Source organism: Primulina eburnea, chromosome 17, assembly GCF_022965805.1.
Source record: "Primulina eburnea isolate SZY01 chromosome 17, ASM2296580v1, whole genome shotgun sequence".
Lineage (NCBI taxonomy): Eukaryota > Viridiplantae > Streptophyta > Magnoliopsida > Lamiales > Gesneriaceae > Primulina > Primulina eburnea.
The window spans coordinates 2408362-2426207 of NC_133117.1; the positions used below are offsets into that span (position 1 = coordinate 2408362).

The 17846-nt window shown below is 31.3% G+C and overlaps 1 protein-coding gene across 3 annotated transcripts; it reads left to right on the forward strand.

Annotated features, from left to right (window-relative positions):
- Positions 1-10103: 10103 nt before the first annotated feature.
- On the forward strand, positions 10104-16998 carry LOC140818555 (uncharacterized). 3 transcript variants are annotated; one of them, XM_073178555.1, is made up of 9 exons: positions 10108-10772; positions 13816-13899; positions 14629-14663; positions 14784-14904; positions 15658-15731; positions 16082-16196; positions 16343-16427; positions 16573-16621; positions 16759-16998. In XM_073178555.1, exons 1-9 carry the CDS (start codon positions 10569-10571, stop codon positions 16760-16762), a joined length of 771 nt encoding a protein of 256 aa, XP_073034656.1. In that variant the 5' UTR covers positions 10108-10568; the 3' UTR covers positions 16763-16998. The 3 variants fall into 3 exon arrangements, with proteins under 3 accessions (XP_073034655.1, XP_073034656.1, XP_073034654.1); XM_073178553.1 differs by having other exon boundaries at positions 10115-10772; positions 16343-16470; XM_073178554.1 differs by lacking the exon at positions 13816-13899 and having other exon boundaries at positions 10104-10772; positions 16343-16470.
- The last annotated feature ends 848 nt before the right edge of the window (positions 16999-17846 follow it).

Consider the following 17846-nt stretch of genomic DNA (forward strand, 5'->3'; position numbering starts at 1 on the left):
ACTTGATTCATATAATTCCACTTAATAAGTTATAAATTAGGTCTCACGGTGTTCCGATTAATATGTACGCATGTGCACCCCCACACACCACCCACCCACCCCCCCCCCCCCCCCCCCCCCCAAATGTTATATTTACAAAATTGTAATTTACTCAACTTTGAAATATAAGAAAATAAGGGGGGTGTATTCAACGTGGGAAATTTATTGACTTTTAATGACTTTTGTAGATTTTAAAAATCTAAAGGTATTCAATCAAGACTTTTGCATACTCTATAGAAGTCTTGTGGTATTTAAAATAGACTTTCATGGAGTTTTAAAAAGTCAAATGGTATTCAACATTGACTTTTATAAACTCTATAAAAGTCTACAGGTATTCAAATTTTCCATGGACTTTTAATAACTCCATGGAATTCATTGACATACAAACATTAAAGCCTATGGTACAACTACAAATTGTAAAAAATTGTATTTGGTTCACCCCAAAGATTTGAATGGATTTTTAAAACTTCTAACTCTCTCTGTCGCTTCACATCACATATCTTCATATCTTCTCTCCTCTCATCTATTTCTATTACTCTCTCAAATTTTCGAAGTGTATCGCTATATATATTTTCATCTTTCTTTTTCAAATTTTTCATTTTTTGGCTGATTGTTCATTTAATAATTTTTTATTTTAATAACACGGGGAAATTTTGAATTATAGAATTGATTTTATGATTTATACAAATTAATGTAATATTCAATAATAATAAAAGATGATCAAAAAAATGTTATTTAATTCTTAATAATTGAATAGTTTCATAACAACAATGATTTTTTAAATTCATTTTCGTATTTTTAATTAATATGTAAGCTATGATATTTTTATACAAAATTATATTCACACAATAATAAATAATATTATTTTTACATTTATATTATCAATTTAAAAATAAGATTACATGTTAATCAATTGATGTATTTTAAAAAATTTACAAACATGCATATAAACACACATATATATACATGTAAGGATTAAACAATTTAACTTTTAAATAAGTAAATTTATTTATTAATATAAATAGTAAAAATAATTTCAAATTGAATATGTTATATATGTCAATTAATTATTGGTTCAAAGAAATTAATAAAAAATCACATGTTATAGTTAAGTACAAAATTTATAAAATTCTATAAAAAAAAATCTATAAAAGTTTATAAAAATCTTGCAAAAAAGTCTACATAAATCCACATAAATCTGTTTATAAATATGTGAGATTCCATAAAAGTCAATAAAAATTTATCAAATCCATAAAAGTCTATCATTTAAAAAAATCATTAAAAGTCATCAAAACTCTGAATTGAATACACCCCACTAAATAATCAAATTTGGATGAAAGGGTTTGATATGGAGAAAATAAATTTGATTTGACAAAGTATATTAAGAATGATTATAATTTAAACTCATTTTTAGATGTAACTTCAAATACTTTTCGATTACCATTACATTTAACTAAATCAATGAACAAAATCAATCACACAAAAAAGAAGAAGCTAAGTTCTTGTAAAAACGTTTTAAGTACAAGTATGATATTGTTTCAGACTATAAAGATACAATATAAATATTCGTACTATTGACGAGATTTGAGTATGAATCCGAGACTTTTTTTTATCTCGAACAAATTAAAGCACAAAAAAAAACTAAATCTAATTAAATAAATTAGAAAAACTACCCACCGTCAATGAGATTCGAACCTAACACCAACAAATCTCAAAACCTCAACCTTAACCATTGACCAAGCCATCGGCAAATTCCTGTAAATGAATGGAGAGCTTTACATCATTAGAAAAGTCAACTAATTTTTGTTAGCATATATATATATATCTCCAATAGATGAATGACACCTCATCGGTGCTCACATATGTGTGCAAGGTAGGTGTGCAGCATATCAAAATGGATGAATGACACCTCATCGGTGCTCACATATGTGTGCAAGGTAGGTGTGCAGCATATCAAAACTCATATAGTTGACTTTATATTTCAAATTGACTTGGTTGTGCCAACAAAAGTTAGTTGAATATATATATATATATATATATATATATATATATATATATATATATATATATATATATATATATATATATATATATATATATATATGATTCAGATTGATTTTTACTCGGTCAAAGTTTGAATCCGAAGGTTTTATTAAAATATATAAGCAAAACTAAACGTAACTAATTATTGTATACATTGATAGTTTCTTTTTTCCTAGAAATGAAATTAAATTTAACTACTTAAATGACCAAAATCGACTGAAAATACCGATATATATAGATAGTTTTTGTTTTTGCAAAAATGTATTACAAAAGCGGTTTTTCTTGAAAAAATCTCGATTTCATGTTTCCAATTATCTGCTTTCTTTCCATTATTTTCATGGTTTTTGTCTAATTTTCAAGAAAATTTTGTAAGAATCAAATGTTTCTAGGACGCGCAAAAATGTATTACAAATGTTTATCATTTTATTATATTTTGGTCAATGATCTTGTAAGGCCCGAAAAATTTATCCTGTTAATCTGAAATGAATTGGCGATAATTATTACAATCTGTTGGTAATTGAAATGTGTTTATAGACGGAACGGATCAGACCGGGAGAGCCTCAAAAGAAGATTTGACATTATGTGCGAGGAGGAGCCCTCGCGCATATGCACGACCTTGCCAGGCGCATATGCGCGAGGTAGGCAGAACATTGTGCGCACATGCGCGGTTGGAGGCGCGCATATGCGCGAATGGTGGTTTGCCGAGACAGTAGGTCTCGCGCATATGCGCGGCTTGTGTGCGCGCATATGCGCGAGCAGTCCAGTAGCAAAACATTCGGGCAGAACTTCCGGCGTATATGTGTGCGACATGCAAAACAAGAACAAGCCACTTGCCTCTTTTATGTGCAACGTATATATATATATATATATATATATATATATATATATATATATATATATATATATATATATACAAGCAATTCTTTCCTCATAATCGAGAGAGGAAAAGCTGAGGGAAGCTTCATAGGAGATTTAAGTTATGAGTAATCCGCTCGTCTGATTTTGAATCCGACTACAGCACCGAGTTCCTAGCGACGACAGCTTCAACAGGACGTAAGTTTTGTTACGTTTAGATATCGTTTGAAATTATGATGTGGTCAGAATTGAATACGAATCATATATGGTGTTTCTGATATAATAGACATCGTATATTTGAAGTCAGATCGAAGAACGGACTGATTATATAATTGTTATGATTTTCAGAGTCGATTTGATTGAGATTTGATATCAGAATTGTACCAATATTGAGATTTTGATCTGTACTGATATTGATTATGGATTCTGGAATTATATCTGTGATGTTGAGATTGACGGGGTTACTGAGACTGTATTGTTATGTCGTCGAAACATCAGTTGATTGATATTGATCAGATTCGGTATTGATTTAGATTGTATTGTTGTACCTTATGTTGATTAACATTGATCAGATTATGTTGTGATTTGAGTATTGATCAGAACAGGTTTTGAATTGAGTTGTATACTGATATTATACCTATTCGATTGTCATTATCATATTTGGGTATGGACAGAGTTGAATTCGAGACTTCGTCTTCGTCAGACCGAGAGGATAATTGTATAAATTAATGTTGAATTGGGATTGCACAACTCGAGTAAGGTTTGGCTCGAGTTTCCCTAAATCACATACTTGATTTTATTGCATTGATATTTACATTGATTTGAATTGATATGCTTGTTCTATTGAGTTATAGAGAGCATGTATTAGACGAGTGATCTTGTGACAGAAGTGCCTGATAGTGGCGGAATCTCCACGAGCACATTGCACGATGTCACAAGATAGTGTATTGGCGAAAGTGCCAAAGTCTGTCACCGGATGATTGGCTATCGATGTGGATAGAATCGGAGTTTCTTCTATTACTGGTGATCGATACCATATCGATGTGGATGGAATCGGAGTTTCTTCTATTACTGGAGATCGATATAGAATGTCAACGTCTGGAAACTGGGATCCCTAGACTAGGATTGAGTCTAGTCTGAGTTTAAGAAGTTACGGATATTGATTCATTGATTGATGTTGAATTTTGTTCCTGATTATGGTACATGTTTAGAGTAAGGGTTATTGTTGAGATTAATTCATGTTTCGGATTATGATACATGCTATGAATATTTGATTCATGTGCTGATTTTGATACATGTTAAGAATATATGTTATATGCTTTTATATTGTTTATATGATTGCATGTATACATGATTTATACTGGGAATATAATTCTCACCGGAGTTATCCGGCTGTTGTCTTGTTTGTATGTGTGCATGACAATAGGTGGGACATGATCAGGGTCAAGAAGAGAATGAGGCTGGACTAGATAGCGTAGAGATCCGTGCTCAGAAGCAAATTAGGAGTTAGCACTGATATGTAGTTGAGCCTAGTTGAATTATTGTAGATAATACAAGACTTGTATGTTTATATTTAATAAGTAATTCAGATTGATCTACATAACATTTCCGCTTTGTATTTTTTTTAAAAAAAATTTAGACCTTGTTTATATTAATTGAATAAATAGTCCCAATGACAATTAAGAACATGAATAGCGTCCGGGTCCCCACAGATCTTCCATCAAAATTTAATTTTAATCAACTGTACGTCTTTGTTTTTTATTTCGACAGTTTTAATTTTTTTTTTCTTGGTACTATTTCAAAAAAATAAAATAGATATGGTACTAAGACCTAATTTCGACAACATAAATAATCAAAATTGCAAAAATAAATATTCAACTAAAATAATAAGTTTCCAATAAAAAATTCATCTTTCAACTATACTGTAAGGCCAAGATCTTGATTCTATTAATCTGAGATTTTGATTATATTAATCGGAGATTATTGATTTTAAACTGATGTGATATAGCCGGGCCATTACGAGACCAAATTGGGCCAAGCATATGAATTACACAACTTGTGAACAGAGAGTCTGGCACCCGAGCGGTAGTTTTTGACCGTCCGAGCGCCAGTGTTCATTAAAGATACGTTTCGGGCAGAAGATGCGGCGCCCGAGCGGTAGTTTATGACCGCTCGAGCGCCCATGTGTAATCCAAAAGAACTGGGACAGAGAATGTCGCGCTCGATCGGTAGTTTAGCACCGCCCGAGCGCCAACCAGAATTGAAGAAAATATGACACATATCTTTCACATGCAAGTAGGATATATATAAATCGTTACCTTCAGAATTCACATCAGAAACCGAAGAAAGGAAATCGAAAATCATTCAGAAAAATCCTTACGCCTTTATATTTTGATTCGTCCGTCCGATTGTGAATCTGACTCCGGTACTGTGTTCCTATCGACGCAGGCTTCAACAGGACGTAAGTTTTGTTACGTTTTGTTAAGATTTGAAATTATGCTATGTCCAGAATTAGATATGAATCATATATGGTGTTCTTGACATAGTAGACATCATAGAATCGAAGTCAGATTAAGAAACAGATTGATTAGGGAATTGTTATGAATTTCAGAGTTAAATTGACTGAGATGTGATGTCAGATTTGTACGGTGGATGATTATATGTTAATGGAATTGGTATAGACTGATATGTTATTACCAGTATCGCAAGATTGTACTGTTGTATCGTCAGAATCTGATAAGACATAGATATCTTGATTTAAATAGAATATTGATATAGAATATTGATATTGTCATTGCCAGATTGAACATTGACAGACTTTGAGTCGAGACTTCGATTGTACCAGAGCGACAGAACAAAAGGTATAAATAAATGTTGATTCGGGATTGCAAAACTCGAGTTAGGTTTGACTTGAGTTTCCCAAAATCACATACTTTATTTTATTGCATTGATATTTGTAGATTATCAGATTGATATGTTTAGTCTATTGAATTATAGCAAAGCCAGAATTCGAGTCTAGGGCAGATCAGCCTAGCTAGGGCAGAACCGTCGAGTCTTTGACAGAACCGCTAAGACTCTAGACTTACGGTGTATTGATGAGCTTAGATGTAGATCGACGTCTATTGTAGACATTCGATACAGCATATCAAAGTCTAAATTAGATCGGGATCCCTAGATTAGAAATAAGTCCTTAATTTAGGTACATATTTGTATTGATTCATGTGGTCAGATTAGATACATGCTTGATGTTTATTATGATTTTATATATGTTTTATATGATAACATTGATACATTGTTTATACTGGGATTTTATTCTCACCGGAGTTATCCGGCTGTTGTCTTGTCTGTATGTGTGCATGGCAACAGGTGAGACATCTTCAGGGTCACAGAGGTGAAGAAAGATCGAGATTAGAGTGGTGATTCCGGACTTGGATATAGATAGTTTTATTACTTGATTGTAGTAGTTGAACCTTAGTTTTGAACTAGATGCATGATGTACATGATTTGTATTATTATACTGGTTTGTATAATAGAATGATTCCATTACCTTCCGTATTTTAAAAAAATAATTTTAGACCCTGTTTATTTTAATCGATTAAATTAGTCCCAATGACGATTAAGAAGATGATTAGCATCCGGATCCCCACATATACGGACTTAAACATATTAATTCAAAATTTTCTACGACGAATATTGTTAATATTCATGTTACAAACATTTTTGTAGCAAACTAGTTCACTTAATTAAAGAAAGCAATAGAAATATATATATGTGGTTGGATGATAAAATTATATTCTTGATTATCAAATAAAAAGAATGGGATGAATTTTTTTGGTGGATAAATAATTTATTCGAAGATTTATATTTTTTATGTTAAATTAAACTTGTATGTTGTTTTAGATTTGATTGGTAGATATTTCGATTATTTTAAATAACTGATATATATTTGTTTATTACATCTAAACTATATAATTTAAATTATGTTTTAACTTTAAAAGATTTAAAAAAATCAAAGTTTGTTTATTATATAATTCATTATTTAATAGATATGAAATTCGAGAAAAACAGTAAAGCTTACTTTGAAAATGTCTTATAATGGGAACCAAATAAAAAATGGTTATAATTCATGATTTGAATTGAATTTGTATACTGATTTAAATTAAAAAATCATGTTGTTCTTTATTATAAAAATAATAAATGGTAAGGTACGTGCATGACAGTACTTCAAAAAAATGTTGATTCTTTATTACAACTACATTCTATAAGCTAGCTAGCATGATAATTATATGAATACATCCTATCCTCCAAGGTATTTTATGTTATCAAATTAGATATTGGTTTTATATTTTTCAATTTTTTAAAGTCGAGAGTGTAAATTGTTAAGATTGAGATGTGGACCTAACTAAATCTCAAAAATTAGTTCAGAGAAAGATTGTCTAAGTCTATATGTACAACTTCCAGATATTTTATCCAATTGATATGAGACAACTAACACACCTTCTCACGCCCATGAATGAATATATGAAACATGAAACTTATAAATGATCCAATTAGGACAGTCCAACACATAAAAGTGGAAGCTGAGCTCTGACTTAGACCTAACTCAATGCCTAAAGTTAGCCTAAGGGATGAATGGATGATGATTGTCCAAGTCCATATATATACAAGTCTATATATGGATATAATTCCTAGAATTGCATTTATGGACTTGGATAATTTTTTTTCGTTTAGCTAGTTTTTAAGGTTGAGTTAAATCGAAGTCTCAATCTTATTAACACTAACATGAATCACCGCGAATTATGTAAAGAAGTATATATCTTTATTGATTAAACTTAACAAATCGATCTTGAGAAAATTGTTATAAATCAATTAGCTAAATGTATTATCGAAGTGTAGAGCACGTTAAATGTCAACTTTTAACTTGGTGGAAAAACACAAACAATTTTAATTTAAATACTAAAAAGTAAAAACAACTTTTAACTTGGTATTTCACATTTGCGATACACGAACTGTATCTCATATATTATATGATATAAAAATTAAGGCACCTAATCAATGCTGACTTTAAATATTTAAATATTTTGTCTGAGTTTTGGATCATCATATTTGTGAATAATATATTTAGAAATGTATTTTGTAAGTTTTGCATGAGGAACGAAAATATTATCTTATACATATATATTTAAATCGAGACATTTAATATTTTAAAATAATTATGTGATACATATATCTAACTGAAATTATTAAAATTATTTTGGAAATACTGTTTTATGACATCAAATCACTTATTCACTTAGGGCCGGGTGTTATAACACCCGTCATCTCATCAAAAATCGTGAGGTTCACTGCCATATATTTATTATAACAACACATCGCTTTCATCCATATTCTTTTTAACACTAAAACTTATTATTTATGGGTTTCACAGTCCACTCAATCATCTTAAAATTTTTTCATATTAAAAAAAATATAATAAATTTATATTTTTTAAATATAAATTTTTTTGATATAATAAATTTTATATATTTTTAATATCAAAATTTTAAATTTTCATATATTTAAATTTATATTTTTTTCATATAAAAACTTTAATATATTAATTTTTATACGTAAAAAAAATACAAAATTTTTTAAAAAAATGGAGAGAGGAGTGTGGGTATTATAATGCCCACTCAAAATGAAGATGAGAAATTAAATGGACATTATGTGGATGCTCTTAGTTAACATTTAATAGTCCTTCCGACACATTTTTAAAGTATACATACTACGTTGATGTCAATTATACATGTCACGTTTCATTTTTGTCTTTCCTCTTTATATATATATATATATATATATATATATATATATATATATATATATATATATATATATATATAGTGTTATGGTAAATGTGCACCAAAATTACACTTTATTATTTTTTGCATATAAATTATAAAAAGACCCTTAAAATCTTTTTGGGAATGTGAGATTACACTTTATTATATTTTGCATTTAAATTATAAAAAGACCCTTAAAATCATTTTGGGAATGTGAGATGTACATGGGGCAAAAAAATTGTATCCTATTAGTGAGACGGGTCAACCATACCGATATTCATAATAAAAAGTAATACTTTCAGCATAAAAAGTAATATTTTTTTATAGATGACCAAATAAGAGATCTGTCTCACAAAATACAACTCGTGAGACCGTCTCACACAAGTTTTTGCGCTTATATATATATATATATATATATATATATATATATATATATATAATCTGACATTATATTGCGACATAATTTGTTTTTTAGTAAAAATATTTTAATATATATATTTTTTTCTTGAAATAACATGAAGTCTTGAAACATATTATCTGAAGGTGTCATTCTATTTTTATTATAATTGTCGTTCTTGCGGGACGTATTCTAAAGTTTTGCATCAATTCATTCACTTAGTATGTAAAATGAGGAATTGTATAATTTATCAAATTTGTTGATCTCAATCAATTTAAAATACAAATACTTTTTAAAAATTATGTGATCTTAAAAAAAATATTGTAAAAGTTTGAGCTAGAATTTCCTAATATATATTACTTTACTTTTATTGGAAAATATATATATCAAATTTGTATAATCTAGTTTTTGAATAATTTCTTTGTCAATAAAAAATATAACTAGCTTATTTAATCTATATTATAATATTATTGATCGAAGATAAATTTTTATTAACTTGAACTTAAATAAGTTTATTTATGCTTAAACAAGTGTTACTAGTATGATTAAAAAATATCTTATAGACAATACACTTATTTGAAAATAAATTATTCATTTTTTTCAAACTTGTAGTATATTCAAAAATTGTTGAAGTTCCATACAATATTACACAAGCTAGTTAAATGACCAACTCTTTAACTTCTCCAAACTCAACAAATACCCCAAAGTTTATTGATATTGTTTAAATTGTTCAAGGCGATCGAACTCGAAGAAAATATCGAGTTTGATCAATTATAAATAAAAAAAATATTCAAATTAATCTTTTTTATTTAGTGACCAATTTTTTTCTTTCAATAGACCACCAACTCAAAATATAGACGTTGGGCTCCCTTCGGGATCAGACCCTGAGACAATGGCCTCTTTGGCATCGTAGAAAGTAGGTATAACCTTAAAATCAACATTAATCATACGTATTAATGCATTTATGGACAATATATATCCGCGGGGCAAAAGTGTAGGTCCGTCCTTGACTTGGAATGAATGGAACCTTCATTAAAGTAAGAGTATTATGAAGTAAAAATGGGTTTGAGGGTGAAGGTACGTACTAGCTAGGAAGAAGAGACAAAACATGGAGGGCAAAGTAAAATCTGATAAATCGATCTGCCCTCCAATGGCGTGTGATGTTTCATAAATATGCTTGGATTATTATATATTTGAGCAATCAAATTCCTAACGGGCCCCAGTGTCGATGAGAATCTTGCATAGAACAAAATACGAGAAAGAAGAAGTAATACGTGACTGTCTCTTACAGCATAAGTCAAAAAAATAAGTTGGAAGTATTAGGTCTGTTCATCCGATATCATCTCTAAAAGAGCAGGTGGACGGGGAAAAAAATTTCATTTGGAGGAGAAAGTCTCGAGATTTTTGAGGTGCAAATGAAGGAGAAATCATGGGTTTGCACTCTTGTCACGCAGCTTTCTCTCTGCATTGCAGTCTATGTTGCTTTCAATAAAGGCGGACGACCCGAGAAGCGTGCACTCGGGATCAGCGCAGGCCGAGGCAGGCCAGTCGATGTATACTTTGCAAGCGTTGGCGGCGGATTCAGGCCGCTGGAGGAACAAACCCTTTTGCTCGAACAGGTAAGATCTTTATGCTCTTTAATGGGTTTTTTTTTTGGGTTTTATTATGAAAAGGATCGAGGTAATTTTAGCACTTCTTTTGAGTGTTCTTCGGATAAACCCAAAAATATCCATGTTTTCATGGTGTAAAAAATTAAAAATATTTCATCTTTATATGTAATAAAAAATATAATATTCTAAAAAAATAACAATAAATCTTATTTTAATAAATTTGTATCTTATTAAAAACCACATATTATAATATAATGTGTTTTAAATAATCATATTACCCTTAAAATAAAAAAAAAATTTATACGAAGCTCCAATCCGATCTAAACAAAGAAAAATTTTATTTTTTCATCGTAATTACATATCTAAGTTGACCCGTCTCACGAATCAACGTTTTATTTGTGTCCAATAAAAGAAATAAGGACTGTTCTGTCCAAAATACATCGACTGGCCCCTCCACTGATACCTGTGTTCGCCTAGAGCCACCCCTTGAGTGATATTGCATGAGTTTATCTAGGGGTGCAAACGAACCGAATCGAGCAGAATAATAGTAAAAAACTCAGGCTCGAATTTGGCTCGAAATAGGTATATTCGAGTTCGAGCTCGATTCGAAGTTCGATAATTTCAAATATTTGGGCTCGAGCTCGGCTCGAAATATTCGAATATATTCGTGAACTATTCGAATTATTGCTCGGATATTAAGGTTTGAAAGCTCGAAATATTCGAAATGTATATATATATATATATATATATATATATATATATATTTAATTATATTATATTAATAAAATATTAAGGCTCGCACCATTCGCGAGCTATCGAACAAAATAATTTGGGCTCGAGTTCGGCTCGAAAAAAAGTTCGAACGTGTTCGAGTTCGGCTCAAATTCGATAAGTTCGAATACGAATCGAATATTTATCGAGCCGGCTCGAAAAACTCGCGAACATGTTCGGTTCGTTTGCAGCCCTAAGTTTATCACTATATAGTTCTAGTCATGCTCTAGTTTTCACTGGTATTAGTTTGGAATGAAACTGAAATTTTTTTCATCAAGTTTGAAAGTTACAAGGAGTGATGAATATGCCAAGGACGTTCATGCACGACTATAAGAACCGGTTTATTTCGAAGCTCTTTATACCTACCAAGGTTAGATGGACTAAGTCATTGGTCCACCAAACTTAAATTCTTACTTTCTAAATAAGATGAGTGTAATGGTGAGTAAGGTCGAATCCACACGGAACGAGAAATGATTTCTTTCGAGAAAAAAAAATAACAGAGGGATTTTGTTGGATAAGAACAAAATAAAATACTAAAACTAAAATTAGAAAGCAATAAAAAATAATAAATCTAAACGAGAATTATTACCAAAATCTGATTCAAGGGGTTTTTCACTATTCAATTGTGCCACTGTTCGTTGGCTAACATATTATTTATCCATGCAGTTACAAGTAATTATTCTTAGAATTATAAAGATAGCCGCTAAATTCTTGTGTTTTCCTAATATAATTGAACAAACTCAGCATCCAGTCAAAACTTATCGATAACTAACTGGGCACAATAGCGTTCCATATTCATTAAAAATAGCATTTTCGTTTTGTGAAAACAATTAATCTTAAAATCTAACAACCGAGATAGCTGCAATTGATAAATTCAGTTATGTTGATTTATTTAAATTAAATATATTATGATAGCACAACACATCTAATCTATTACCAATCATTCATGAAAATTACAGATCATTGAATATGGTTAGCATTTGAAAATCATATATCGAATTAAATTGTCAGATTAATTGATATACAATATTCATAGAATTAAATTCTAAATCAACAAATCCTTGGACTAACAAGAATATTAAATTAAAGTGCAAAATGTCTCACAATGATAAAATGAAAATAGTAAAAATATATCTTGAATCAGAAATAAAATTTACCCTAAAATTGTACAGAGAAGATGAGAAATTCTTCCGCTTTCTTCTTTTTCTTCACATTTCCTGCCTTTTTTTTCTTCTACTGTGTGTGAGATTGATGGTAGGGTTGTATCTTGTGAAATATCTTTTTGCAATCAGCCGCCTCCCTTCCTCGCGTGAGTGGTAGGCTTTTTCTTTTTCTTTTTTTGGTCCAATTTGAAAAAAGCCCATTAATTTAAATATAAAACATAATCCCTAAAAGATATCATTAAATATCTATTGAATATAGAATTTTTTATGGAAAAACTCTATCTTTTATTTCTTCCTTTATATAAAAATTCATTGGTTCTCACTAGTGTCACAAGGCATGATCATGCCTTGTCCAAAAACTACTTTTGAATTTTTCTGATTCAAGTCTTCCACTAAGATCATATCGGCAACTTTAATTGTGATATAAAAGCATCCCTTTTAGCCAAAAACTTCCTACTACAACAAAATCACACAAAAATATTCAATTAAGTAAGTTGAAAGTGGTAACAATGGGAGATGGTGATTCAATAACAAAAATGCAAACTACTATGAGTCTATCACCCATTTTGGTGACAATCATTAGGGAAAAAACATACAGAGAAACAACGACAAAGAGTTTTGGGAGATGTAGTCACGGACTCACAGTCGATACCGTTTGGGGGTGTCACAATCATATCGGATCATGGATGTTTATCAGGTCATGAGTCCTAAACTCGACCCAACACCGTCAACAGGATCCAATAATTTGTTGGACTTAGCCTATTGGTCTTGTTCTTTTGAATGAGAAATTAGACAAGCAAGAACTTATATTGTTGATGGTAAGTGGGAAATATCCCACGTAGGACAAAAAATCATAGCATTTGTGAAGGTGTAAGAAAGATTAGTCAAGAGGCTCTCTCTTGCGCACGCCAGCGCAGGGATGCAAATCTCAGGCCCGATTTGCAAAGAAAAAGGCTTGACTTGTGTGCATGATGCATGTATACATATATTGTGCAACATAATTTTGATATTCATATATGTGGTTTTAATCTACATCACTTTGTAATGATTCTATTTATGCATTATGAATTTTGTCAAGAATCTATTTTGACTTTTTTTTTAAAAAAATGTTAATGAAGATGGTGAAGGTGGCCAAAACCTACAAGGTGCAGTTTGTGATCAATATTAGTGAACTTGGGGAATATGATCCGCTTCTGAAGAATGTAAGAACTGAGAATCTATTTGTCGTTGCTTATTTTCTATCTTATATAATAGCTTTGACTCCGGTTTATGCTTCTCCGAGTGATTGGATCAAGATTGTAGTAATAGGATGCAAAGTTTCAGCCTTCCTTTAGGTTGTATCTTGAGTAGTTGAACTCATTGAATATGAGTAACTGTGTGCCCTCGAACAAAAAGAATAAACATGCTTCATATGTAATTTTCTTGGAAAGTTGTCACTTCAAGATACAACAAGTCACTTTCTCATCATCAAATTTCATGGGTATACTGGTTATCATAACTTTAATTTATATGTGGAAAATGTTTTTCGACTTCTTTGAAGTGAATCAAATCTCATTATGATACACAGTTTGTCGAACAAGAATATTGGTGCCCGGCAACAACCTCTGAATGAATTTTAGATTTTTCTTGAAGCATGTTTTTTGTCGGATACGGCGATATCAGTGCTTTCATTGTTTTCAAAACATATACATATATGTTCTTGTTATCAAATTTCCCGCCTTGGGATGATAGATTCTTGGCTGACAAATTACTTTCAGTTATAATTGTTTCCAACTTTCTGGTAATAAAAAATAGAATTCGTTCTAGATCGTAGCTGAATTATGTGAGTGTTCCTTCATTTTTGGGTTGACATTTAGTTTATGAATTTGGAAAATTTATTTTGAAGTGCAAACTAGTTCTAATCAGCTACACAATGACTCCTCTGTATACAGGCGTCGTGGCACCCTGAGTTGCGAGAAATTCCTTGGTGTGTTCTCCTCTACAGTTCTTTATCATTCATTGTTTTTAATAGGCACATTCTGTTGATTTTATTCAATACTGGATAATCTTCTTTTTCCACTTTGTCGTCTCCCCACACAACCTGTAGGTACACTACAGTCACCTCTAAAGCATCGAAAGGAGAAGGAAAAAACTACTTCGTTGACAGAATCAGAATGCCATATGGACAAACTTTAGATATTATTGCACTGGATACCAAACTGGTTCAGGTGCGATATGTGTGCTGTAATTATGTCTTCTTATATGGTCTTCAATTATATTTTCTGCGAACATGTTAGGTTTTATTATCGGTCGTTAAGGTTCCTACCTGAACTACTAACTAGACAGGTGTTTCTTTTTGCCTTTTCTTTATCTGACTATGTATTCTGGTTAAAAAAATGCACATCATCATTCTGATGCCGTGTTTAGTGTTTACCCATCCACACCATTGTCAAACGTTAACTATAAGTTTTATCGTCTCTTGTCCCACTTACCACCGAGCTCCATGGTCTAAATGGGTGATTAGAGCCAGAGTCCTGACAGATATATGAGGCAAATGCCACATGTTTCGAGCATGTTGTAATATGACTGCAGGTGGATTAGCATTGAGTGATTAAGGGTGTTATCTTTCTTGTGGAATCTTATGGACAATACTTGTTATCCTTTAATTTACAATATAGTAACTTAACAATATTAATTTTTTCCAACTGTGTGTAAGAATGTGACATATGACTTCCGTTGTTCTTACCAGGAGGTTGCCAATATTACTATGTAGATACACACACGCACATGCTTTGATAATCAATTTGGTGACGCTGGAAATGCTGGTGAAATATACATGAGAATTTATGTTAAAAATACCAGAGCTTAAATTATTGTTTGTAGAAATTGTGATCGATAACTCTGTTAGTTTTACCTTCCATTCTTGTTCTTCCCTATTTACAAACAGTTCAGTGAAACATTATTGATCCTATGGTTTTTAGAATCCGTCATCTGTCCCTGGAAAAGATCAGCTTCAGTGGTTGATGAGGACTCTGAACAGAAGCGATGTTGACTGGTATTTTGCAGTTTCTTGTAATTTGTAAACCTGTATATATTTGTTGTATTCTTCTGATGCTTTGTCAATCATCCCATAGTAAGACAACGGAAGAAAAACACTTGTTTCTTATGGATAAACTGCGTTTTTTTGATTTTGAACAACTGCCCATGTCTTGGTGGAGAAACCATTTATCGTTTTTACATCACAAAGCGTAGAAACAAAATCTCAAAGATAAGCTGCAATATTATATATCTTGTACGTAAAACTCTATTTCACTCTTCCATTGCATTCTAGCCCCACCACGCGACGCTTATTTTTTCGACGCTCCTTCTAGTCATTTGAACTTCTTTTCCTCTCCTTTAATACAGGAAACTCGTTGTTGGATTCCACCAACTGTTCACGTATGACTACAATATGCAGAAAATTAAAGAACAAGAAACAACTTCTAGGCTCTTGCTCAGCACATTATTGCGTTATGGAGTGGTAAGCATAAGTCACACAATCCCACCCCATTTTTGTTCCAAAAGGTAACATCAGTTCATTCTTTGCTGCACTCTATGATGTTCCATTCGTACGGAATCGGCCACTGAATTCAATATTTCACGCCCTTTTTCCTTTTGTCCATTTAGGATGCATACATGAGCAGCCTAATTCATGCGGACCATGTCCAAAGAGAAGCAACACAGCCGACTAATATAGGACCAACAGATAAAGGTCCTTATTTTATTTCCCTGAATCAGAACACTGTCCCCATAGTGTGAGTGCTTACATTCCTAAGCTTCTACAATGAGCAACATTACTTCTTAAAAATGGAGACTTTTGGGTAATTGCCATTTTCTTGTCTACATGCATATTCCAGGGAAACAGACAACGGGTTTCTTCTCCACTCCGTCACTTCGTTGGAAATGGTAAGTACTGACCTTATATCCAATTTCAAAGGATTATTGATCTGTTCAGTCTTTTAACATTTCCCCAAAACCAAAAAGTTCGATTTCGCTAATCGTATAAACTTGAAGTGCTAGTAGTGACACTTGGTTATATGTAGGTAACGTTCTTTGTAACATTGACGGGGGAAATTGAGAACATAGTATCGTTTCCACAAATGGGTAGGGCAGTGATGTAATCTGCGGATAGAGCTCATTTTTATTCCTGGCCATTGTATGTATATTTATCGGAAAATGCGGATAATTTTGTCATTTCAAATACACTTTGTAACACAATGTGTAATCCTGATTATATATGTAGCATGATCCATATTTATTTGGATATTTTTCCTTGTTTAAAATCCATGAGCTCGCCATTTTTATGTTGTTTTCGGTTAGAGGTTGTTCTTTTCCCACGGATAATAAATCAACGGATTTGGATCTTCTACTGTGTTCAAAATATGTGTTCAAAATATAGCACTTGGTGTTGTGCACTTTTTACACGAGATGGTCACATGATCATCTTGTGGACATCGTCACATCATATGAGATAAATTTAAAAAGTTGTCAGATTAAATGAGATTATCATATGATCATCTCATATAAAAAGTCAAGTGCTCTATTTTCAACACAGCAGATAATCCAAATCTTGAATCAACACAATTTGTAGTCGAACTTGGCATTGTACGTTCTTTGTTGATTCATAATGGATGTAAATATTTATGGCAATTAGAACTTTGTAAAATATGCTAACCATTTTATGCATTCGTTGCTTTATTTTATCAATTAATTGCTACTTAATACTTTTAGCAGTTTTATACTTTTATTCTTACAATAGCACAGAGTTTATTTCGAAGTAATGACATTTTTTTTTGCTAATTTTCGATACTTTTTAAATTAAAATATATAAGTAATTTTTTTTAGGAATATATAAGTATTTTCCTGAAAGTTAAAGAAATATTTTTTGTTAATGCTTCAGAAATATTTTTTGTTAATGCTTCATTTTCTATTTATACATAAAAACAAATGTCCAAGAAATAAGAATAATCGTCAGCTCGATGGGAGAAGGATGAGGGTTACAGTGAGGAAACGGGAGTTCTTGAAAGGGTTTGTTGCCCCTCTCTGTAAACCCCATGATTTCAATGGCGGAAACAAAAAAATCAACAACCCTTCAACCAAGAAAAAAAAAACAAAAGGAAAAAAAATGGAA